This window comes from Sparus aurata, chromosome 13 (genome assembly GCF_900880675.1).
Source record: "Sparus aurata chromosome 13, fSpaAur1.1, whole genome shotgun sequence".
Lineage (NCBI taxonomy): Eukaryota > Metazoa > Chordata > Actinopteri > Spariformes > Sparidae > Sparus > Sparus aurata.
The window spans coordinates 8,662,477-8,687,074 of record NC_044199.1 but is presented as its reverse complement, the minus strand read 5'-3'; the positions used below and the strand labels follow the sequence as shown (position 1 = coordinate 8,687,074).

The 24,598-nt window shown below is 40.1% G+C and overlaps 2 protein-coding genes and 1 long non-coding RNA gene across 4 annotated transcripts; all 3 read right to left on the bottom strand.

Annotated features, from left to right (window-relative positions):
* Positions 1-76: 76 nt before the first annotated feature.
* srrt (serrate RNA effector molecule homolog (Arabidopsis)) lies at positions 77-7,741 on the bottom strand. Of its 2 annotated transcripts, none has more exons than XM_030438004.1 (20): positions 7,621-7,741; positions 6,826-6,944; positions 6,541-6,669; positions 6,317-6,463; positions 6,017-6,205; positions 4,228-4,397; positions 3,909-4,093; positions 3,724-3,834; positions 3,480-3,639; positions 3,226-3,374; positions 3,053-3,114; positions 2,864-2,942; positions 2,266-2,457; positions 1,974-2,144; positions 1,600-1,753; positions 1,153-1,346; positions 873-1,029; positions 644-736; positions 445-555; positions 77-326 (listed from the first exon to the last, which is right to left on the bottom strand). In XM_030438004.1, the coding sequence occupies exons 2-19, from the start codon at positions 6,942-6,944 to the stop codon at positions 452-454; spliced, it is 2,565 nt and encodes an 854-aa protein (XP_030293864.1). In that variant the 5' UTR covers positions 7,621-7,741; the 3' UTR covers positions 77-326; positions 445-451. The 2 variants fall into 2 exon arrangements, with proteins under 2 accessions (XP_030293864.1, XP_030293863.1); XM_030438003.1 differs by having other exon boundaries at positions 456-555.
* Positions 7,742-11,293: 3,552 nt separating this feature from the next.
* rnf167 (ring finger protein 167) lies at positions 11,294-18,551 on the bottom strand. Its single transcript, XM_030438497.1, has 10 exons — positions 18,312-18,551; positions 16,315-16,445; positions 16,129-16,209; positions 15,898-16,035; positions 15,730-15,817; positions 15,525-15,615; positions 15,257-15,362; positions 14,470-14,563; positions 14,128-14,208; positions 11,294-13,900 (listed from the first exon to the last, which is right to left on the bottom strand). Exons 2-10 carry the CDS (start codon positions 16,417-16,419, stop codon positions 13,479-13,481), a joined length of 1,206 nt encoding a protein of 401 aa, XP_030294357.1. The 5' UTR covers positions 16,420-16,445; positions 18,312-18,551; the 3' UTR covers positions 11,294-13,478.
* A 3,647-nt stretch (positions 18,552-22,198) lies between these two features.
* On the bottom strand, positions 22,199-22,942 carry LOC115593704 (uncharacterized). Its single transcript, XR_003986352.1, has 3 exons — positions 22,801-22,942; positions 22,553-22,673; positions 22,199-22,459 (listed from the first exon to the last, which is right to left on the bottom strand). It is a non-coding gene; the product is annotated as an uncharacterized LOC115593704 (long non-coding RNA).
* Positions 22,943-24,598: the final 1,656 nt, after the last annotated feature.

The following is a 24,598-nucleotide window of genomic DNA, read 5'->3' as shown; positions in this document are numbered from 1 at the left end:
GCATTTCTGTATCATTTAGCTGCTCTGATCTGCCTCAAGGCACACACAATCAGATTTTACTTAATAAATCATTTAATACATGTGAATGAAGTTAGATTTATTGAGGAACCAGTTAACAGAAATGTGTTCTAGTTGCACAATAATTACAAAAAATTGTTTAGGAAAGAAAAAAAAAAAATCAGTTTACTACAGAGAGCAAGCAGAGCACGACACAGGCAAAGAGCGGAGACTGAAAGACCGCGTGAACTTTCTAAAAGAAGTCCATATCATCCGGAGCATCCAGGTCACGATATTCAATGATGTTGCGTGGGTCACCGCGTGACATTCTGAGATGGTTGAAGGTGCAAAGAGGAAAGAAAAAGGAAAGAAGAGTAGAAACTTAAAAAGAGGTCCAGAACTCTCCATTAGCAAAAAAACCTTATGACAAAAAGCGATCACACGTACAGTGGTCTCACCTGATGTTGCGTGGCTTCCCCAGGTAGCCACCTTGTCCGCGGAAGTTGTCATAGTTGCCCCTGCCTCCTCCGAATTGGTTGGGGGGGTAAGGAGGTGCGCCTGTTGAAAAGGAGTTGCCGCAGTTAGCACAAGAGTAGTTTTTTTTTTGGCTGACAAACACGTTTCAAAGTGCAGCTGGAGAACATACCACCATAGCCCATCAATGGAGGACGAGGCTGTCCAAAGTTCATGGGACCCTGAGGACCCTGGGGAGGAAACGGCATGCTGGGAGAAAGCAAACCTGTAGGACAACAAATGTTGATATGATCCCGTTATTCAAGCCTCAATACAGCACGTTGAACGATTAATTCATTCCGTCTTTGAGAAATCCTTTATTATGATTATCTTTGTTAATGAGATAGAAATTTTGTCTCGACCTTGACCAGGGCCCGGGAGAGGAGGAAGCTTCATCTCTGGCAGCGACGGTCTCTTGGCGTCCATCAGGAAATTGTTAAAGAACGCCACTTCCTTTTTTACCTCTTCGATTTTGTCCCCGTGTTTGTTCAGGATGTGTTTCCGTACAAATTCTGGTCCCTTGAAATTCATTTGAAAAGCAGGTCTTAGCATCACAATAAGAATCCAGTAGCAAATACAGAAATACAGCCAACATCTCAAAGTGTTGTTCAATCCTGAATAATTTGTTTTATGAGCCCTCACCTTAAATTTCTTGCCACTTAGAGGGCAGAGCCATTTGTCCTTTCCCAGCTCTTGAGTGTTGGCCGACACAAACTTCTCCACCTCCTCCTCAGGGTCCTTGCGTCCCATCTTCCCTGCCTCTTCCTCAGACAGGACTTCTTTTAAACTAAACAAAGGACTCAGCTTCTCCTCGATCATCTTCTGCCATTGTTGCACTGTTTAAAGTTACAGATGTGGCAGTGGTTGTAAGAATGATTTAGAGCCATAGTTTACAAAGAACCACAGACATTCCATATACTTGAGAGGCTTTAGGGCAAAATAATGTGTAAGAAAACTGTTGTTCAATGACAGCTAATGGTTAACTAGAAGAGATATAACAGGTAAAAGATGCGTTTAAAGTCATCTATAAATATTACATTTCTCTCATCCACTCCTAAATGTTACACAACACAAACAAGACACACTGACCTTCTCCTTGTGTGATGCGGTTTGGAGGGATGGGTCCACGAACATGGATCATGCCACAGCGATTGGGCATTTCATCCTCACTGGGGTATTCACAGGTGTTGTAATAGTCGATTGAATGCACAATGCGTAAATACAGGACAAGACGATCCAAAACCTGGAACAACGTGGACAGCAAAAAAAAAAAATAGACTGAATGCAAATGCAGTTTATTTACTTAACTAGCAGATTTTACAAAGCCATCTCAATGGCGGATAGAACATCAAGGATATAAATCACAATCATATCTCCTTTCAAATGAGGGCAGAGAATAAAGGCATAACATTCAAAACACTATTTTACAAGGGAACTGTGCTGTATTTGTACTTATAGCTAACCTTGGCTAGTTTGTCATCCCTCTCCACGGTTGTCTCTGTAGGGTTTCCCTCCTTGGCGCTGTCCTCAGCTTCCATCCCACTCCCAGAGCCCAGGAGCTCCTCCTCCTCAGCACTCACCTCTTCTATCAGGTAATCTGTGATATTCTTCAAGATGGGGTTCTGTGCTGGCAACTTTTTAAATCACAAACAACACATCAATGAATAAATTATATTACAGCGAGACCATCTGAGAACAATCTGTTTAAAATCGTACACACATGCAAATGCATGAACTTGACAATCAGCGCTGTACCTCTGTGCTCTGCCTCTCTTCCTGGAACTTGTTGCTCCACAGGTCTCCTTTGTCGTCCAGGGCATGAATGAGCTTGGCAGCCAGCTTGATGTCATTGCGGAGCACCTGCTTGTGCTGAGTGATGCCATTAACGTTACGCACCCTCCGGGCCAAGTCCCTGTTCACCCCTGGTGCCAGTTCACAGTCTCGCAGCTGTGAGGGGTAGAGAGTAAAACAGGGGTTTAATGGCCTCAGCTGCCATTTAGGAGATTATACAAGTGATAAAAACAGGTGCAAAGGACTATCCAAGGTTCCCCCAAGTCCGACATGTTGAGTTGAGTTTAAATGTTATTCAGCTAGCGACAAGAACAGTGCCCTTATCGTATTAAAATGAAACACAGGAGAAATACAAAATTAATGTAAAGCCATGCATCCCGTATGAAAACAGAGTCTAATGCCAGCAACACATTATGCAGTACACTTGTACTGCACCTAATGACTATTTTGATTGTTGATTCATGATGCTTTGTTTAAATCCATAAAATGTGTTACATATTCTTTGCTACATATTACAATTGCAGTAAACAGGAGTGGCAATAGCTGAGACTGACACACTTACTCGAATATTCTGAAGGTTCCAGCAAACTTCCTTGATGTTCACGCTGCGGTCAAACGTCACCCAGCAACGTCTGAAAAACCTGCAGCAGCACAGTGTTCATTAAACGTTATCATTAAAACTGTGTGTATTCTTCTTGCTTCAAACAATGTGAATCAAACGTTTTCCAAGTGAGAATTTTTTTAAACCAACCTGCGCTCTGGATGGGGGTCAGACAAGCAAACACGCAGGAAGCCAGGGTAACGCCGGCAAAGCTGAGAAAGAAACACAAATAAGGAAGTTTAAGAAAAGGTCTAAATTAATCAGAGACCTCACTGAGTCTACATGTGTTGGTCCATTTACACTGCCATGTGTGTTCAACTTACAGCAATAATCTCAGCCTTGGAAATGGTAGGAGCGATGCTCCGCATGAACAGAGAGCAGGTCCGATGGAGAGGCCGCGGCCTCGGAGAGTCGTCTTTGGGCTTCTTTTCTTCTTTCTTGTCCTCTTCAACATTCTCCTTTGGTTTCTCTTCTTCATCGTTAGAAGAAAGAGAGGGAACAACTCTTTCAGTTATGAATACTGGGAACATTGTCTTTCTGTTTATATAAAACAGATGCTATGATTAAAATTCCATACCTTCACCTTCCTCTTCCTCCTCATCCTTGTCTTCCTCCGCTTCCTTCTTCACAGGTTTATCAGAGCAGTTTGAGTTTGAATCTGAATCAGAGTCAGAGTCACTCTCCGAGGCGCTGCCTTCATCGTCGCTGTCTCCACTGCGCTTCCTCTTTCTTCTCGGCTAATAAATGAGAATAATGAGGGCCATTTGGATCATTTCTGTCTTTCGTTGGCAAATAATTTAAATAATGAAGGCAACACTTACTTTCTTGGTTTCAGGCATTTCTTCTTTGGCAGCTTCTTTCTCTGCCTCCTCTTTCACATCCTCCCCTTCAGTTGCAGCCGCTCCCTCCTTGTTGGCAGAGTCGCTCTCCTCCTGTGGCACAGTTTACTTTCATCAGCATGGCACTGTGAAATCTCTAATTAACTCTGATGGACAAGAAAACATACCTTCTCATTCTTGTCCTTCTCCACTGACGGTTTGCGGTCACCGTCCAAGGCTTTGAGGTCTTCCCTCTTGGGAGGTTCAGCGCCTCCTGAAACAGTCGCAGCCTTCTCCCTTTCTTCCTCCTCTTCAGATGGTAAGTCCAAGATACGGAGATCATGATCTGTCCCTCCCTCCATCTTGATCACAGCTGGCGGCGAGCAAAAAGGAATATGGTTCAAGCTATAGCGGATATCAGTGTCTTTTCTTTGGGTACTGCCTGACTAAATAAATAAATAAATCCCCTTATCATCACTAGTCTTTAAATTGTTTTTGAGGTCTCACCTGCATCCAGAACCTTGATGATCGCTGGTGTCTGTTCAATGTCCAGGGAGACATTATCAAACCAGCTGTTCTCCATCAGGAACATGAAGACATTCAGACGGTTGTGCAGGGCACCCTGGGCCTCTGCCTTTAGTCGGCTGGCCTCATCTGGGTGATACTTGGACCTGAACCTGTTTCCAGAATTGGGGTCCACAAAAAAAGTGGGCAGGGAATGACGGGGGTAGGGATGAACGGGATGTAAACGTTAGAGAACAAGTACATATCACATATCTATGTTGCAACTGTGGAGTCATACAATGGCGCCAAGAAATGTGATTTAATTGCACATTACAATTAAACATATTTGAAACAAAATATTTTTTTGATCTTGATGGATGAGTTGTTTGTCGGTAGTAGTTAAAAATGCCAAATTAAGTCAGTTGAATTGAAGTATCTATACAGACATTAATAATTCAGACTGTGATTTCTGTGTTGTGGATAGCATGGTCCTTGTGTTAGGTCTTTCAGTGTGTGAGTGTTCTCATTTTGTGATTACTGTTGCCAGTTATTGCACATAATTAAGTTTTAGGTCAACTCACCAAAAAAAAGAGGAAAAACACAGATTATAAAATTAAGCATTCACATATTCAGAATTTCACATTAGAAATGTTGATCATTGAGTGGACTACAGTTACCTTTTGTTCTGCCAGTTTATTAACAAATAAATACAGAGAGGGGGGGGGTCTCTTCTGTGAAAGTGCGCTCCACTTCACCCCAATGGTGTGTCTGTATACACACAAATTCGGTTTTGGGATTGGATTTGATCCGAATATAAAAAGAAAATCGTGTAGAAAAAGGATAAAACAAGAAAAAAAAATGTCCACGCGCAGATGACTGCTTGACTGTCTATCTAAGCTCCCTGATACTGTGTCTCTAAGAGCAACTGCATTGTGCGCAGTGCATGCCCTTGCTGTCTAAAACCGATTGTTGCTGATGAGCTCCACTTTTTCTCATCTTCGATAAAAACGTTGTCAACGTAGTAGTGGGAGTGAAGGAGGGAAAAAAATTGGTTATGGCAAAACAGAACAATTTTGCATGATACCTGTGAAATAAGTGTAATAAACATTAGCAGGCATTATATAACTGTGAATCTTTGAAAGGTTAAAATGCCAAAAAGGGATCAAGAAAATCAACCCAAACAATAGGTTTGACATTTTGTCAAATCTACATGAAACTGAACGAAAAAGTTTGAATCTGTCAGTTCTGCAATTGTGAATAGAATTTGAAGACAAATCCTTTTACTAATTTACTGAACATCATAATAAAGAAAACAGAGTTCATTCACATCTATCCCTCTGCCCAACACTTTTATAATCAAACACAACAATCCAAATGCAAACTAAGGTTAAATCTGGGTTGATTTTCTTGTTTAATAAATTACTGTAACAAAAATAATGAATAACAAACTCAGATTGTGGGCCTGGTTCTACGGAAGGAACTGCCCATGGGATATTTGGCAAGAAATTGAATATGTTATATTAAATGATGTTATATAGCAAAAAAAAAAGAAAACTGCCCCATGAAACACCCACCATAGGACCAGACCCAACCTATTAGATTATGCTTTATTAAAAAAGCAACTGTAACTAAAATAATAATGATAAAGAAATTAAAGCCAAAGAAGAGCTGTAAAAATTTGGTAAAAACAATCACAGACTAAATGACTATTATAGTTCAATGAACAGAATGACTACAGTGCAACTACAATAAAAACTACTAATATTCATGATTAAGGCAACTGAGATCGTACCACTCTTCATCTTTATGAGCCAGAAAGAAGTCCTGCATCTGCTGTCGGCGGAAGTCGATCTTGTACTCATTGTAGCGTTTCACTGCCTCAGTCTCATCCACAGAATCATCCAACGACAGCAGGAACTCTTTAAAGGTCTTCATTATGGGAGGGGGTGGACCCAAATCCATGTCATGGATGTTGCCGAGCCTAACAGAAGAAAGTTGAGTTGGGATGGAGTTTCAGGTGGGGCTGTGTAACTAGTAGCTTTTAAAAATCCTTCAAAATGTAACACTCTTTAAACCCTGATCCATCTCTCACCTCGCCTGAATTGGGATGCCGTGATGAGGCTGCATGAGATGCAAGTCAGGGTGGCCCCAGTGCTGCGGAGGGCCATAGCTGGGCCCTCCTCCACCACCATAACCCAAGTCATATCCCCCACGGTAAGGATCTCCGCCATGGTCATCCCTGACATGACAGACAATATTGAGCAACAGCAAACACCAGCCGCAAAGATCATGTATTAGTGTTGCTTCTGATCTCACCAGTCTCTTCTCATGCGTTTCTGTTGGGGACTCATGTCATGCCTTGGCGGGGAGAATCTCTCCCTACGACCTCTGTCATAATCTCGGTACTCTCCACGGTTGCGCCGTTCCCTGCCCCTGTCCCACTCCCTGGATAAGTGAGTATAGGAAACAACATGAAATAGGAAATGAACACTCAAATAAAACAAACATCGATCTCCAGATTACTAAAGTGCCGCCATTTAGCTGGATAGGAGGTGGTTAAGTGGCATTTTATCTGAATCCTCGTTGTGTCTCTTGTTTTACCTGTCGTTCCAGTCATCTCTGCGTCTGTCTTCTCTCTCTCTTGAGCGGTCATAGTCACTTCTCTCCCGTCTGAATTTGTCCCTTCTCCTGCGATCGTACTCGTCATCACTGTCTCCCATCTTTTTAATGGAAAGAAACATGTAAAATTATGGAGGTCACGATATGTATTGATAGGATTTTATTGAGCCTGCCTCAGAGTCTAGTCATTATAGAACTAACTTATGTAGCCAGGCTAAACCTGCCGATTTCACTGACATAACATTGGTATACATGGAGGCTGCTTGAAGACATGCAAGCACACAACACGAAGAAATTATTTGGCTAAAATGCCGCTTGAATGGACTCTCGCGCCTCTTGATCTGATAATTCAAACGGTTGAGGGGAGGGGAGAGGAAATGAAGAGGATACAAGAGTACTGATGTGAAACGCCAGATAGATTCGGCTAGCGCAGACTGTGGTTAAGTAAGGTTAGCTAGGTCAGGCACTGATAGCGTATGACCTCTATATTCAAATTACCAAATAACCTGAGATAAAGAATATAGCAAAATAAAGGATCAATGTGTGGCTTCTCACGTCGAAACAAAGGGCACACGTTGTTGTTGTGGTGTGAGTTATCTTGCCAGTGCTAGCAATGCTGCTAGCTAGCGCTTAGCTAAGAGGCTAGCTACATTAGCGAGCGATTAAATAAACGTTCAAATCCTTCTCATGCAGGCGGCCATTCGAGTAAAATACGATAGTTTTCTTTGTATAAGAACGACGAACAATACTGTACTTTACAAACCAGCACAATGGTACCTTAGTGATTAACTAGTTGCTGAGATGTTCTCCTCCTCGCTTCCTCTGCCTTCTGCTTCCCTGTTTTCTTCTTGGTGTATTACACGACGGCAAGCAAACAACAAAGTGGCGCATTACCGCCGCCAACCGGTCTGAGGCGGAAGTGCGGATCAGGATTTCCCCAGTTTTGCCCTCTGCCTTCTACACTGTCTGCCAAATAAAACCCAAGGCTTAACTAGCAATTAATATGCTAAAACTACAGCAATTTCGATTTAGAAAAAAAAATCTTAATTCACATTTGAACTTTTAACTCCTGCAGCAGCCTGTGTAATTCATTAACCTGCAGCAACATTGAAATGTGGTTATTAAAGGATCATTTTCCATGAAAGTTGTTAATAAATGGTCTCGACAGTTTGTTTTTAAAAACTCCACTAGGATAATGAAGCCAGAATTAGATATTTAAAGATGGCATTTCAATTTTAATGTTTCAGTATTTGCAATATCATTTAAAAATTGCATTTTTTTTTTTTTTTATTAAAATTTAGTTTTAAAAAAAATCAAGTTTTGCTCATTTAAAGAATTATTATTGGTCCATACTGGCCCTTCTTAAATTGATATGAATGTAGGTCTAAGTTATGGAAGCATTTTTAAGTTAGTGTGAAGATTGTATGAGGCTTCAGCTGTCTGAGTTAGACAAATGATGCTGGCACTCTCTGGAAAACTATCATCATGATGATATTTTCCTTTTAGTATCCTTTCGTGGCTTTTTAGTATGAAAAAAAGCATATTTTCAGTAACAGAATCCCTCTTTGCAGTATCTCTTTGCTTAACTGGCACTGCAACAGAGAGAGATAATATTGTACCAAAAATGCTATCTTTGGAGCTTGATTTGTGCAAAAATGTTAACCTAACCTTAAAGGGGTCGGTTTACCTTAACTTAAAATAAAAGAACAAAAAAATTGTTCATAGTTTTGTCTTAATTTAGCTTTGCTTACAGGTATTCATCGCTGACATTTCCTTGAATTATTTAACCTAACATTGCCTTAAAAGCATGTTTTAATTGTAATTTTAAGTGTATGCACAGCATTCATATCTTCCAAATTACTTGTTAACAGCAGATGAGAGGAACACGTGTAAAATAAAGTCACAGCAATAGGGTTTGACATTCCAACAATATTTTTAATAGATATATAAGCTCTTGTACTTTTTCATTTTACTTTCATCACCCAATTAAAATCTAGGCATGTCCTATTATTGAGCTTTTCTTCGTTCGTCCTCTGAACCTTAACTGGTGGGTCAAATAATCCTGGACAACACGTGGCCAAACTTTAGTAGTCTGTGTTTCATCCTCAATGATGAAGGCAGATTCCACTTGTTGTTCGAGTGAACGGCCATCCCTGGATCCAAATGCAAAGTCTCCTCCGGGTCCCCCGTCAGCTGCCAAAAGACTGGTGAAGAGGTGCCGAGGGTAGAAACTATGTGGGAAACCCTATGAACGTGCAAACAATTAATATCTATAATCATTAATTATTATGAATGGTGATGAAAATCCTCCTTAATCTGTGTATTGTTTTCATTGTGGAGGAGGTGATTTGATTTGATTTGATTTCTAATTTAAAAAAACTACATTTTCATGACTCCTCCATAAATAGGCTTTTTGACCAGTTATATTTCAAATGTTTGTAAGACAAAAAAAATCAAATAAAGATACAGCATTAACAAATGTTGACAAAAATGGAAAATGTGTTATTATGTAGGCTAATAATAAATCAAAATAATTTACTGTTTTCAGTGATTATGGTAGAAAATGAAAAATAAATTGAAAATAAGTAGAAATTGTACCGTACCTCGTTGTGGTCTTGACGAGTATCTCTTGAATCCAGCAGCATAAATAAAGACAAAGTCAACAACAGCGAGAAAGACAATCTCAGCACAGAGGAGCTTATGGACGCTGATACTGACATCTTCTTTCAGAACTGCATCGGTCAGTATCCAGAGAAAATTCAAGTATACCTCATGTTTGTATATACAGCTCAACAAACTCCAGCTTGAGTTACCTTATGAAAAATAGCCCTTTTTTATATATATATATACAGGTGCCACTATATTTATATCTAAGCTTGCATAAGAAACCAGCCAATAATAGTCCCTCACACGCCATAATCCAGCTAATGGTAAATGAATTCAGCTTGAATATGAATTATCTTTTCTTCTAAGCAGCAGGTTTTGTGATTAAAGGAATGGAGAACTTGAAAAGACACGGAGCTCGTTAGGAAGGATTGAAAGGAAGCCATCGTCTGCAGGAAGTCTTAATGAATCAACTTCAGACCTAAAGGCAGGCGACTGTTTAAAGGCCCTCTTAGCTGAACAGCTCTGAGATGAAAACTGTATTAATTAGTGTTATAAAACGAATGAATACGTACATATATACATACATACATACATACATACGTTAGCTTTTGTCCATTGATTTAAAGGGCCTACATGTAACAAAAGTCTCACTCCAAATTAGTTTTTGTTTTCTTTACAAATAGGACATTTTTTCAGCCTGGTAAAAAAAAAAAAGGTCCAAACTCAGCAGGGGTGGTGTCCCTGTTTTCTGCCTAATTAGTTACTCATGCCAATAGGATTAAAGACCATGCATCAAGTCTGACATTTTCTTACGCGAGACATGCTTTTACAGAAGCTAAATCCATTATGTTTTTAATGGAAGCACATGTAACCTGTTATGGCTCACGCTGTGGGCAGAAGGTGGAGGAGACGGTGAAACTACACCTGAAATCTTCAAATTAGTCTTTAATCCTCTTCACGGCAAACTTTCAGAACAGAGTCTGTTGACTCATCAGTTCGCACACTTTACTGCGGGAGCGTTGGAGGCATTTATGATGCAGTCCATTTTGTTATAGCATGAACAAAATGCAGCGAGTTTAAAGGGTAACTCCACCAATTACTGTGTGTTTATAGGTCTCGGGGAAGTTATACTGCATGTGTGAAAAAAGTAAGACCCCAGGGGAAGCTGCATGTAATCTGATACATTTGCCTCCAGTGAAAGATGAATTAGGGGTAATGTAGGCACCAGCTTTAAAAATGGAAGGTGTTGGGCTAAAAAAGGCGACATGTCCGGTTCTGATGTTTAAATTGTAATCGCTTGTTTTTGAACCCTCCATGATGAGTCCAACAGTCTCACAGAAGTGCAACACGGACCAGTAGACTGCTTTTCAAAGCCTGGCTCCTGCTTTACCCACAGTACAACTTGGCCAGAATGACATTACTGTAGGCAATTTATAAGATTAGAAGCAGCTTATTCTGGAGCCACAAAAGCTGTATGCAACTTTTTTTTTAATCAACATAGTAGTAATAGTAGTAAAATTGGTGGAGGTACCCTTTAAGTATTCATATAGGCAAGTGTACACTCTCATTGTAAATGTAGTATTCTGAGTAGAATGAACAAAATCCTTTGATTAAAAAAAAAAATGTATTAATTTTATAAGAAATTTCTGTTAAGAATTCTGCTATTTTATAAACATTCTGTATATTAATTATTTGATATTTCAATTTCAGCTTTGATACACATCTATACACATTAAAAAATAACAGATCATAAGCCAATGTTTTCTTTATATTGGCTTATTGTGTATAGCCCATTGTGAGGAAGTGTCTGTCTTAATCTAAACAAAAAAAAGTAGCACCACAGTCCCGTTTCAGTATCATTTAATCTTCCACAAATCACACATTAAATGCATCTTTCCACAGACTGTGTTTAGACATCCTAAGGATTCCCAAACCTGCTTTATACATGAAAGTTATACTTGACACTGTACACTTATTTTAGTATTTAGTATTTAAATGTGATCAACTAGGCACATTCTAAAAGAAGAAGGGAAAAGAATCAATGAATCTGGGGATTATATATTTTTTCCATTCATTTCAATTAACAGTCTCTAAAATCGAGACATAGAGAGCAAAAACAAAAACAAAAAAAAAGGTACAGTACAAAAAGACATTTGAAGCATACTGTAAATAGGAAAACAGCTGTTCTATTTTACAAGACAGACTATTGCCAACAAGTCCCAATCAGACCTTGATAGTGTGGAGTCTTTTCATCGATCATCAGTCAGATATAAAGATGGAATGTATTGATTTCAGTCCTACAGCCTCCTCTCCAATTCTTCAGACAAACAAAACATATGTTTTGTTTTAACCTTTCCTCTGTTATCATACGTATTTATGGTGTTTGGGGGGGATATGTTTGGTCCCCTCTCTGATGTGGTACAGATATAAGTAAATAGTTGAGGTTATACAGCAGGACGTATTATTTCGATCGATGAAACAATTTTTAAAACATCTGGAGAACTTCTTTTTGTTATAGAGGACAGTGACTTTAAAGTTTCACACCCTGTCAGATTATTAAGCTATACATTAAAAACAAATTTCCAGTTATGAATTTCATGATAAAAGGTAAAAATTGTGCATTATTTATGTGGAGCAGTGAAACAGTTTGGCTAAAACAACTTTTTTAAGTTTTCTATTTGTACTGCTCTTTATACAAATCAACAGCATGGACCTCGCAAAGGTCATCTTATAAAGTAGAGAAACAATCTTGGTTCTCAGCCGTCGAGCAAAAGGTGCAAATCAAGCAATGTGTTGGCTGGCTATCTGTATCATCACTAGCACTAAACACGTGGAAACGCAGGCGTTCTCTTTCTTGCTCTTTAAAACAAATCTGGAGCACAGTTTCAGACATGGACCTAGATCAGCAGTATTATCTACAGCTAGACAAGAGGAAAACAAAAGGAGTGTGAATCCTGTCCCTTCAATTTCCCAACATTTAATTTAACATACACATGTACATGAAGGCCAATGTAAGGCCAATGTAAGGCAATGCTCTTTTTTTCCCTAAAAACACCTCCTTCAACATGTTGTCATTATGTTGTATATAAAAATGGAAAAGAAACGCCTATTAAATATTCATTAACCTATATTGTACTGATTTAAAAAATAGTATAATAATTCATAAAACCAAAACCCATATTAATTTTGCTATGTTATTCACTTCACAATACCAACTGACCTTCACTTAGTTGCTATAAACCTGAGTTTGTTCAACTTGACAAACTGGATAAAGCTAAAAATATGTCTGACCACAGTATTTTCAATAACAATGTGAAAGCAGCAGAAATGTATAACATCATTGCAATATTCTATGATAGCTTAATTTATTGTGGATTTGAAAACAATCGGATATTTCAAAGAACTGAAATATAGCTATTAAAAAGTGTGAAATGAGAGCCAGGGAGATTTAAAAAATAAAATGAAGACAAGCATTTCCTCTCAACTTGCACATTGTTGTTAGGGAACAAGTCAAAGCAAGAAAAAAGGACTCCAGATATAAAACTATTATTATAAAGACAACAGAGAGTCTTCAGACTGCATTAACCTTACTTAAAAACCTCACATGGACAACCTAGAAGATCCACTTGAAGTGCGAGCACTGAATTTTTTCTGTTTTAGCAACACAGGCTTCATCTCTACAGCACATAATATTACTCAGATATTTAAGTGGCCCATTTATTGTGTGCAGCACTAGTGGTTAGGTCAAGTTATGATTAAAACATGCATTAAAAAGGAAAGTCCAAGGACAAATATTGGAGTGAATGTGTGTAGAAGTCATTTTCAATGTTGGATTTAGGTAAAAACCGATCAATGCATGTGCTGCATGTGCTTTGACACCAACAAGTAGACCTCCTACGTTTACTTGGTAAAAGATTCTGTTACTAGAAATGTCTAGCTAACCCCAAATCTGAGTTTGTCAGTGTGATAACAGTACGCCCGATGACAAAGACCCTTTTAAGTAAAACTTAGTAATCTCTTTGCAGTCATCAGATCTCCACTCTATCCCTACCAATGAGTTGAGCAGTGTCGTCGTCAGTGTGGTGCCTGTCCTCGCCTGCGTCATCGCTCTCTGAGTCTGTGTCCTCCAGGGGGGAGTGGTAGCCCTCAAAGCCCAGGATGGGCGAGTCGCAGTGTACAGGAGAGGCGAGGCACTGGGCAGTGGTGGTGGTGGTGGCTGAATAGGCCCCTGGGCTTCCCAAGGGGGACCCGGGGTTGGAGGGCCGCAGCAGAGGAGTGCGTTCTGAGTCTGCTTCACCCTCTGTCCCTTCTTCCTCCCCACGACCTCCGGATTCGTCCTCAGACTCGGACTCGGAGTGCTCTGTGTTGTTCCGGGTGACGCGCTGTTTGCACACAGGACACGTCTTCTTGGTCAGTGTGAGCCACGGGTCTACACACTTGCAGTGGTAGGCTGAAAAGCAGAAATGAAGAATTTAGAGGTTTTTTTGTTTGTTATGTAGAGTGAATAAACAAATGACTGAAAGGCCCTCACATGATCTTTAAATTCAGCCTCAAGTTAAAGTATACAGTTGAAAATGTGATAGTAGTACAACAACTTGGTGCGAAATGTGTGTTAGAAGTATTTTTCAATTGTACCCAAACATGAAAACCTCAAAATAACAGCATTTAAACATTTACCATGTGAACAAGGTAAAACTCGCAGCTTGTCTCCCTCTTCATACTCATCCAGGCAGATTGCACACACATCATAGTCGTCCCCTGAAATAAAGGAGGAACGATATAATTTTAAACCATTCAAAATTAAGAGGGCGATTATATATGTCATTACTTTCCCAAATTAGTAACAACTCAACTTAATAACCTGTTCTATAAAAAAAAATCTCCACAGATGATAGAGGAAACTGTATAGACTTTAAATTTACATGTAATAAGATTTTGCAGGATTTAAATTTTGGGGGGGTTTCATTGTTCTTAAAAGCAAAGTACTACAGTTCAGTAAAAAGGATGCAATATTTTTACCTTTACGGAACCGGTGTGTTGGAATCCGCTTCAATTGCTCCTTGGACAATCGATTTTTCCTCATCCTCTTCCTGTACTGTACACATCTAATAATCTGAGCAGTACAAAAAGACAATGTTACTGATGGCATCAGAATAACATTGACACTAAACATGGTTGGATGGGCCCTGGACCCCATGGAAGTAAGTTAGAAACTCATTCAGGGCTTACATTTAAAAATATATGTCTAATGAGTACATATAACATGTCAAGGGGAGTATTAGCAGTCTCTAGCTTTTTCTGCTACCTTTGGGCAAAACAGTCAAAAGTCTTAAACAGCCTGTTCAAGGTGAGACTGTTGCACCACTAGTCCCCCTCCCTTTCTTTATAAAAAGGTGCAAAGGCAAAATGGGCACTGTTGTTCCACCTCTAAGTTAGCAGTGGAGGTAGTAACAGTGCTGAATCAACGTCAGTGTAAAAAGAGCCAGCAACCCAGTGGTGTGACGTTTTGATGAGGTGTAACGGACAAGACCCACAACAGGGAGATCTAAAAAGCAGCTAGTGGCAGTTAGCAGCTCAGTAAAAGAAGAACAGCGGGCAAACAGGGGAGACAATGTAAGGTCAGGGAGCCCTTTACCCTCTCAGCAGAGGCCCAGATCAACCGCCATAAAACAGCGCCAGTAGGTCCAATTCCAACAAGTGTAAATTTATTTTCTACATTTTTTTTTTAAAGGTACGTGTATTAAAGATGGGCAACATTCAGCTTAATAAAACTCTCATGTAGACATTGCAACATGTGCATACTTACCAGAACGACACACATCACAATAATGATCATTCCAACAACTCCAGTGAAGGGAATAAGGTAGTACGAGAGTGGAAAAGCAAACTCCGGCTTGAGGATCACATAAGACCTGCAGGCCAAGAAGACAAACAAAGAAATAATCACTATGTATTAGTCCACGCAAATGGAAAGCTGACTGTTAAATGTGGGTTTGGTCTTGATTGCTATCTAGTTCAAAAACTTTTTCAGAAATCAAACTTTTTTTAAAAAAAAGGCAAAATGTTTCACTCACCCTTGTTCTGGAATTATGAACCTCCTGAGATATTCAGCGGCTTGGTAGCTAGTGAATACAGAGGGGATCTCAATCTCCTCAGCAATAGTATCTGGAAAATAAAGAAACAACAACAAGATTTCAATTTAAGGAATAATTTTAGTAAGATTGTATGAATATTAAATGTTTGATATGGTGGACATTCTTTAAAAAAAAGGAGAATTACCGTTGCTGTAGTTCATATTGAGCAGAGTGTTTGAATACATGTTGTGAACTATTGCAGCACTAAATCCAGCTTGCTGTGCGTGCAACACCTGAAAAACAGTTCCTCACATTAGACCAGTTTGCCTCACAGACATTACAACATACTTAATATAAGTCACACATTACTGACCTTTAAATCAAAATTGCAATCGTAGCGTCGGATGAGAGCGATTAATTTAGTGGTGTTGGCATCGTAGGATGGCGGCAACGGAGGAGCAGGGTCCATAGTTGTACAACCATTTAGTGGACGGGACACCACCAAAACACCCTTTCACACACACACACACACACAAGAAAACATCATTATAAAGCATTTAGACTGGTATTTTTCTGTATGCACTGCATCCTTCGATTCTCTTACCATTAGTCCATCCTTAGGAAGTGGGGAGCCAAACAAGGCAGGCAGGTCCTCAAATAACATGGGGGTCATATTGCTATAATGCTGCCAATACAAAAACACACATAGAAACTGATATATTCTCTCTGAAAAATCCTATTATAGTAGAAGTTTTTACAGTACATGAGCTAATGCTCCAAGGTTACTTACAGCATAGATATAGGCATGTGTGGGTGAGGGAAGCAGTACGCTGCAATACAACACTATAAGGACACTCAGTCGAGCTCCCACGCACCACACACCAGTGTGAACCATCCTCAGTCACTTACAGGTGCACTAAACTGTGGAAAAGATAAGACAGAAGCACATAACAAAGACGGAGAAGTCAGATTCCCTCTTAATGGTGTTATCTATACATGGTTAAAAACAGCCCTTGAACTTTTGGCAAGGTTTGTCAATTTGTTTTTGCATTAAGTCCTTAATCAATCAGATGGTCTCCAAATCCTTGTATTTCTTTAGCTGGATTTGTTTTTCTTACTTTGTTATTTCATTGTTGTTGTTTGCTATTATTTATTTATTTATTTATTTTCATACTTTATTAATCCCCGAGGGGAAATTATTCTCTGCATTTGACCCATCACTAGCTGCATATATATTGTAACACTGCAAGCTAGGAGCAGTGGGCTGCTGTGAAAGCGCCCGGGGAGCATATGGGGGGTTGGTGCCTTGCTCAAGGGCACATCGGCAGTAGTCAAGGAAGTGAACTGGCACCTCCTCAGCTACCAGTCCACTTCCAGTCCAATTATAGCCTCTTTAAATTTCAATGTAGCTACATTTATGTTGAGTTCAACTCAAACAAACAAAATAGAGCTGCAGCCAATATACATGTTTGTGTGCAGCAAGGTCTTCAACTCTGTTAGATTCTTGCTACACACTTACTCAGAAAAATTACAACAGAAAAGTAATCCAGACTGTCTTTTACATTACTCTTTCAAGTTTACACACACAGTCAAGACACATTTTCTCACAATAAGCATGGGGATTTTACGACCATTCTTCCTGTTCAGTATGTAAACAACTTCCAAGTGCCTTACTCCAGTGGCATTGCGAGGAAAGTGTTAACAAAAAACTTCCATTTACATTCCAGTGCATCTCATGCTTTGCAGAGGTACTTACAGATCTGGTTAGCGTTGCGGTAACTAACTACCTAACTAACTTATTTATGTAACGTTACAGATAATCAGGGTTAAGAAGGCAACTGCATTAGGACGAGGTGAGGTAAAATAAGCGCAGTGCTCAGGTTTTTTGTACCTGAGGGCGATATGCTATCGCAACAATGAAGGACACGTTCACGTGCCATGAGGTTGTAACTTACTTTATGGCATTGCTTATCAAGTGGCCCTATTTGGTCTGCTTCCTGGTTGTACTATCTTAAACACATGCATTTTAAGCCGCCCACCGAAAGTTAGAAGATAACTAATCTTTTAACCGATGTGTTGCATCTGTAGCAATGCTAAACCTGGTAAATACGTGGCTAAAGCGGTTTCCACACCGCAATCCGAGGAACAATACCAAGCTACCTAGCGATATTACCTTATTTCTGGCTGACAGGCGATTAAGTAGTTAGGTAACTTATGTAAGGGTACCCTGACTCGCTGGACTGATATCAGTATTTTACCAAATGATGTACAACCTCTGAGTGTATTATGTGAGAAGAAAACAAGTCATTGAGAAAATATATCACAAGTCATCGGGATAGTGTTACCACCCCTAACACGCCTCATTTACATACTCACTTGAGTCTTGTGTCTATATTTCTTGTTGTATATATTTAATCTATTTTTCATTCTTTTCCATATCGTATACTTATTTGTCAAACAAAGAGCCGATATCTGTGTGTCGTTGTTTATTCTGAAACAGTGTCAATAACAAAACAATCTACTCTATTCTAATGTTATTTTGAGTTGTTAGCTAGCTACATTCCGTAGTACGTGCTAAAATAGGCACCTCAAAGGTGTGTAATCTTATCAAAGATTCTCACGTGTGTCACTTCGGTTTCTCACATGTCGCCGCAAATCAATTTATTTTACAACATCTGTATACGTTCTCAACAATCCTTTAAATCCACAAAAAAACGACGAAAACAGGAAGGATTAACGTTAGCTAAGCTAGCGGACGTTTAGCTCCTGTTAGCAGACGTTACGTACCAGTTAAGCAGCCTCAGCGACAGATTCCTATACGTCGTCTTTGTAGTCCGTGTACATCGTATTAAACACGGTTAGTAGTGTGTAAACAATTAATGTGTTTTTCCAGTAAAGGAGACACTTTTCCTGTATGCTGGGTTTCCAAAAGTTGCGCTAGTTCGTTTGCTAGGTTTGTTTGTTATTGCTTCTTGCTCTCTGGTTCCTCTTCTTCTTCTTCTTCTTCTTCTGGATTTGATTGGCGGCTGGCATCCAGCTTGTAGGTGCATTGCCGCCACCTACCGGACTGGAGTGTGGAACATTAGATGACAGAGAAAAAAAATAAATGAATACAATACAATAAAATAAAACCAAACCAACCCAAACGAAAACAAAACAAAACCTTAAACCCTATCCATTAAGCCTGTTTCCCTCAAGTATTTACACACATACCTCCTAATGCTTTCTGATCTTTGCAACATGTTCTCTACCGTGACGCTCACTTTTTCCCTTTGCAGTGCTGATTTTAGATCTCTCCTCTCACTCTCATATCCCTTGCATTCCATAAGAACATGCTGCACAGTTTCAGGATGATCACATAGTCTACATTTACCAGTAGGATGTTTACCAATTCTGTGTAGCGTGCTGCTAAACCCTGTGTGTCCTAATCTGAGGCGGGTAATGACCGCCTCCTCCTTCCTGCCCCCACCACCACTCCTCCTTTTCCCACCTGTTTTTGTATACCGTAAAAGTGTCTTCCTGTTTCATTTATATCCCAATATTCCTGCCAAACCCTTTGCATTTGTGTTTTAATGATTGTCTTTCCTTCTGCTTTCCCTAGTGGGATATTGTTTACTGTTTGTGATCTGAGTGCTTGTTTTGCAAGTATGTCTGCATCCTCATTGCCCTCAACCCCTGCATGAGCAGGAATCCACAGAAAACTGACAGTCCTCCCCCTGTTTTGAAGGTCATATAGCATTTGATGGATCTCCATGATTAGATCTTGCCTACATGACTTCATGGTCCTAATATTACTGAGGGCTGCCCAGCTATCTGATGCAATGAGTGCATTGGCCCTGTTGCTCTGGTTCCTCTTGCTGCCGTGATGGAGGATTGACTCACCAGCACCGTGACCCACAGCGCCACCAGCGAGCAAAAAGAGGTACTGCATGGAACAAAATGTCCTGAACCTGCAGGCCTCATGTCCTCCACACAAGTCCACGCGCATTGCAAGCGCTTGGCTTCCCTCTGCTCACCTGTGGTTTATGTAAATCTGAAATAGCAAACCTTATAGACACAAATTAACTTTTAAAAGTGTGTAATTGTGTTATCTTGTGTCTAAAAAAGGGAATGCACATTATCAGGATGAGTTGGCATTTCATAGAAACAGATGGTGAAAGACACCAACTGGTTCCTCTGCATTCAAAGAACCAGATTACAATCAGTTAGTTCCCTTGTTACAGAAGAGCATCCACAGGTCTCGTGGATGAAGTCCCTGTTATTCATGCATGACAGTTGCAAAAGATATGCCACCTGCGACTAATGACACATTATCATTTAGAGGGCAACATTGCTGTCTGGAAACACAGAGAACTCACAGTTATCAGGCCACAACTTCATCAACACTGCCCTCAAGTGGTAGTTTCACTGTACTCTCATACCATTTTACTGTCATAATAAAGTCTGTCTGATTTCAACAAATGACAACTAAGGTACAAATGAAAAAATAAATAAGTACCGAACCGTATAGTGGCACCAGTCTATCAACATATAGGAAGTGTAGTGTCAAGATAGTCTACAATTTATGAAACCATTTGTGCCAGTGCATCTTATCATTTAAATAGTAGTAGTTATAAGAGAGTCAGAAAGAAGATGGTCAGATGATGGAGATGAAAGGCAATGACATTACTGACTAAAGCAAATAAAAGTAGAGGATGCTGATGTTTTTTTTTTCTTCCTGTGATCAGCCACACACAGGTCTCTCTCGTAATGAAGGTCAGATAGCCAGTGGGGGAATCCCTCTACTGCCAATGTCAAAGACTAACTGTCACTGCAGGGCGTCTGTGATGCCCGCTGCTGCAGTTACTGTGTCATGAGCAGTACAAAATGTGCGTGGATCTGTAGCCTTTTCGTTTCAGAGACGAAGACGCTTCACAAACAGAATAGACCAACCACGTGTTTGCAGTTGACCTTTCGTATCTATATTGGCCTATAAATAAAGTCTCATAAAACATGATTAAATGTTTTAGGGCACAGAAGTCGCATTATACATTATATCCTCAAACACAAAAATGTATGGGAATGATCATACACCAGTGACAAGTTTCAGGGTCGACCGTTTTTTCCTGCCCATCAAGCAACCACCTGCCTTTTGGAGTTATAATGACTTCATCAGAAAGTCATAAAATTGTATCAGTAGCTGTAGTAGACTCCCGGAGCTGGATATACAGACCCTGACCCCACAGGATCTCTCTGCACCATCACATAAACACGTCTGATTGATGGAAGGAGGATTATGTAGACACAATGACAATGAATGTAACACCTGGATTTGATATTAAGCAGTTAATTCCTCAGCATACAGCGAGATATGGTGCACACTGCCTGACGAATCAAAACGAGGATTAAATGATCCAAAGCTGAAGATGTCCACCATGTATGCTGTATATAATAGTGTTGTTTTTATTATGAATATGGATTTAGGTTTATGAATGACATAGAACTGGTGTGATTATTTAAAACGAATAGAAATGGAATCTCAACTTGTTCTTCTTCTCTTGTCGGCATTTCTGTAGCTGTCAGCTGCAGCCGTCTTTCCCAAATGCGTCAAACATACAGCTCACACTGTCTAGATGGTTAGGGTCGCTTTAGGGTTGACTCTTCTGAAGAAGCAGTTTACAAAATCTTATGATGCACAGCACCAACATAACTGGGCTGTTAGTTAAGTTGGAGAGAAGCGATAAACGTTGGTCTTTTCAATAAAGCTGTGTGTCATTGTCACTCATGTTTGAGATTTGTTGATCTAATGGAGGCAAAATGGATATTAGGTTATTAAAAAACAAGTCAAGCCGGCCCTCTTTTTGCTTAGTTGTTCTTACTCATTTGCATATTCTGAGAAGCCTGAAATTGAATTATAATATAAGACACACATAGAATGTAGCACTGACAGATATTTTTTTTACTCATTACAAGAAAGAGACGCCATCTATGCATTGTTTTTTTTTTTTGTTCTTTGCTTGCTTTTGTCCTTACATTTGGAACAAACATGGCTCTTATGAGCATCAGGGACTGTATTCTTTGTGGCATGCAGCGCCTAAATATATACAGCTCCAGAGCAGAAAAACAAAATCCATATGCTTCTTCTTCACCTTATAATTTTTGCATTTTTAATGCAAAAATCTTCAACCGGAGATGCAATATGTAATTTCAGTGTGCCCATTCTAAAGTTACAGCTCTTACAATGAAACATAAGTTTATTTCAAGGTGAATATTCACAGTGAACTTAACTCAGCCAGTTGATATCTTATGTTAGCAAGCTGCAGTTTTGGAATAACGTTAGGTTCTTTTGCTTTCTGTTAGCAGAGCAGAGAGAAACAGGCTGCCAAAAACTAAGTCCCTCACAAAGAAATCCACATTTACTACAAATTGTTAAGAGATATATAATTGGATTAAGAATCTAGTATAGTCAGTATATATCAGTATAGATAGATAGATACTAAAGTGCAGGGCCCTTGCATTCTCCCTCTAATAAGCATGCATGCAGCTAAATTAGATGAAGAGATGGAATTTGTCTCTCTGCACAGCAGCATGTTTAGAATCTACACACAAATTGTGTGAAAGACCAAGCAACCAAGAGGATCCATGATTGTAGATGAAAAAGTTACATGTAAATAAAATACAAACAAGCAAAGAGGTTAGATGTAGTTTTTTTTTTTACTCCACCTCAGCCATTTCAGCTGCATTAAATCATGAAAGAAAAAACTTCACGCAGTTAATCTAATGCTCCACCAGATCCAGTCCACCGTGTCACGTCAGATTAAAAAAGGCCAAACGTGATCCTCCGCAACCGTGTCTTCGGTCCTCTCCATCTTCAGCAAGTCTTCCGGTGTGGCTGACCAGACATGCAGTCCTGTCTCATGGCTTTCAGCTCTCATAGAAAATGAGACACGCAGCACCTGGGAAGTACAAACAAAAAATGTTATGATCTATTATGATTGGATAAATGTACACAGTATATCCACACATTGTATCTGAACATCAACACTTACAAGAAGCCCTTTCCACAGCCCAGCGGTCCGAAGAACAGCTCTGTTGGGAGGCAGACCTTTCTACACACTCCACTCAGACTGGGGCATGACCAAGGAAAGGATGCAGCCTCATTCTCCACAACTGTGCATGATGAAAAATATTGCAGCACTGTTCAATACCAAAATACCAAAGTATACTATCCATGGAAGCAAAGAAGTGTGCAGAATAGAGCTGAAAGAACATGTAGAGATATAAAAGCAAGACTTACCGTTAAGCAGCAGGACGACGAGGAGCGCCAACACAACCACACGATAACAAGACATTCTTGCGTTGGATACCGTCGCACCACAATGAGGACTTGGCCCGGTCAGTTAGTATTTTGGTCAGAGGGGAGGAGTGAGGATAATATGAAGCAGCATACTGGTCACTGGGTTTTATATTATGGAATTATAAACATCCTAAAGAGAACATGCTTCTCCTTAATCTCATTTAGGGAACATAAATCACTGTGCCAAACTCGTGACATGAGTGTTGTCATGAGACAAGAGACAAACATTGCCAAGCAACTGCCTGTTTTTCAGCTGATTTAAAACACATGCACATCCTTAAGCCTCATTGCTGTCTCAGATTGAGAACATGAGCCGTGGGGCCGGCTTTCTGAGCATCAGAGAAGAGGCATTTTCTCACAAATTGATTCTGTCGAGGAGAAAACATTTGCAGCTGCGAGCATTTTGTAAACAACATTAGCATTTTCGATTTGGAGATTCAGCGTGTTGTCTTAACAAATAAATCAGGACCGTATTTAAGATAAGAAAAATGAATAATGGCAGGATCGAACAATTGATCTGATAATCAGTTTGATCTCCTTTAGTGGATGAAAAATCTGGCCCAGTTTGACTGTCACATTGTTGTCATTTTCTAATCAATCGGTTGCCAAATGTCATAAAGGAGCTTCTCTAATGTGAGTCTGGCCGAGGTAAAACATGGAGGAAAACGGGAAATCACATTCATAAAAGTTGTAGCTATTATTACTGAGGCTGTGATGGACGGTGAATGTTCGTCCTCATGAAGAAGAGTATTGCTGAGTTTCTGTCTGCATCTACATGTGACCCGAATGAAATGAAATAAGACAGAGCTATGACAACGGCACCCCCCGGCCGAGCTTCCACGACCCAGAGCCAAATTTGCTGGGGTTCAGATAAGACATGCCCCCTCTCTTTGGAGACGGCATCCAATGGCACTTACAGTGTATGCTGTATCCTGTAGCCCTCAATTCTTCACCTTGGCGGCCACTTGAATGACATTCACAACCATTTCCTACCAAATTGGGTTTGGTTCTTGAAATGGTTCCATTCATGATTCTTGGAACCGCATGACCATCTGGTGAACCAGATAGTGGTAATCAGTTTCACCAGATTTTTAAAAATTGTTATTTTTTGGCTTCTGTATGGCTTTATTGATGGGACATCTTTAGCGATAACAGGAAACAGGATGAGACAGAGGGGGGGGTGACACGCAGCAGAGGGCCCCAGACTGGGACTCGAACTCAAGGACAAAGCCTCTGTACATGGGACGCCCTCTCTACCAACTCTACCCAGTGTCACCCATTTTGAGAACAACCAATGTAAGTAAAGATGTGTGATCTTTGGATGTGGCTACACAATGTACATTGGTAGAACTAATCCAGTCACTTCAGAATAACACCTCCATAAAAAGACCACCACCTCCCTGGTCCGTGGATTATTCCGGCTACTGGCTGGATGTACATAAGCCCACTAGCATCTTGATTAAGTGCGTCACAACTGTCGCCATCACCGGATTGGTACTCAACATTGGCCTCTCGAGTCCACCCATTTGAGGCCTATGTCCAGGGGTTAGAAGCAGCACACCCAGAAGCAGACATCCAACAGAAAGGGATGTCAGGATGCCAACAACTACTGCTGGGGGAGTCTCATATCGATAAGAGAACCATAGCCAGGTTCCTGCAGTGGCTCATCACCACACAGACGTCAGCCACCCTTTGTGACTGAGACCTGTTGTTGGAGAGACTATCATTGATGAGAGAG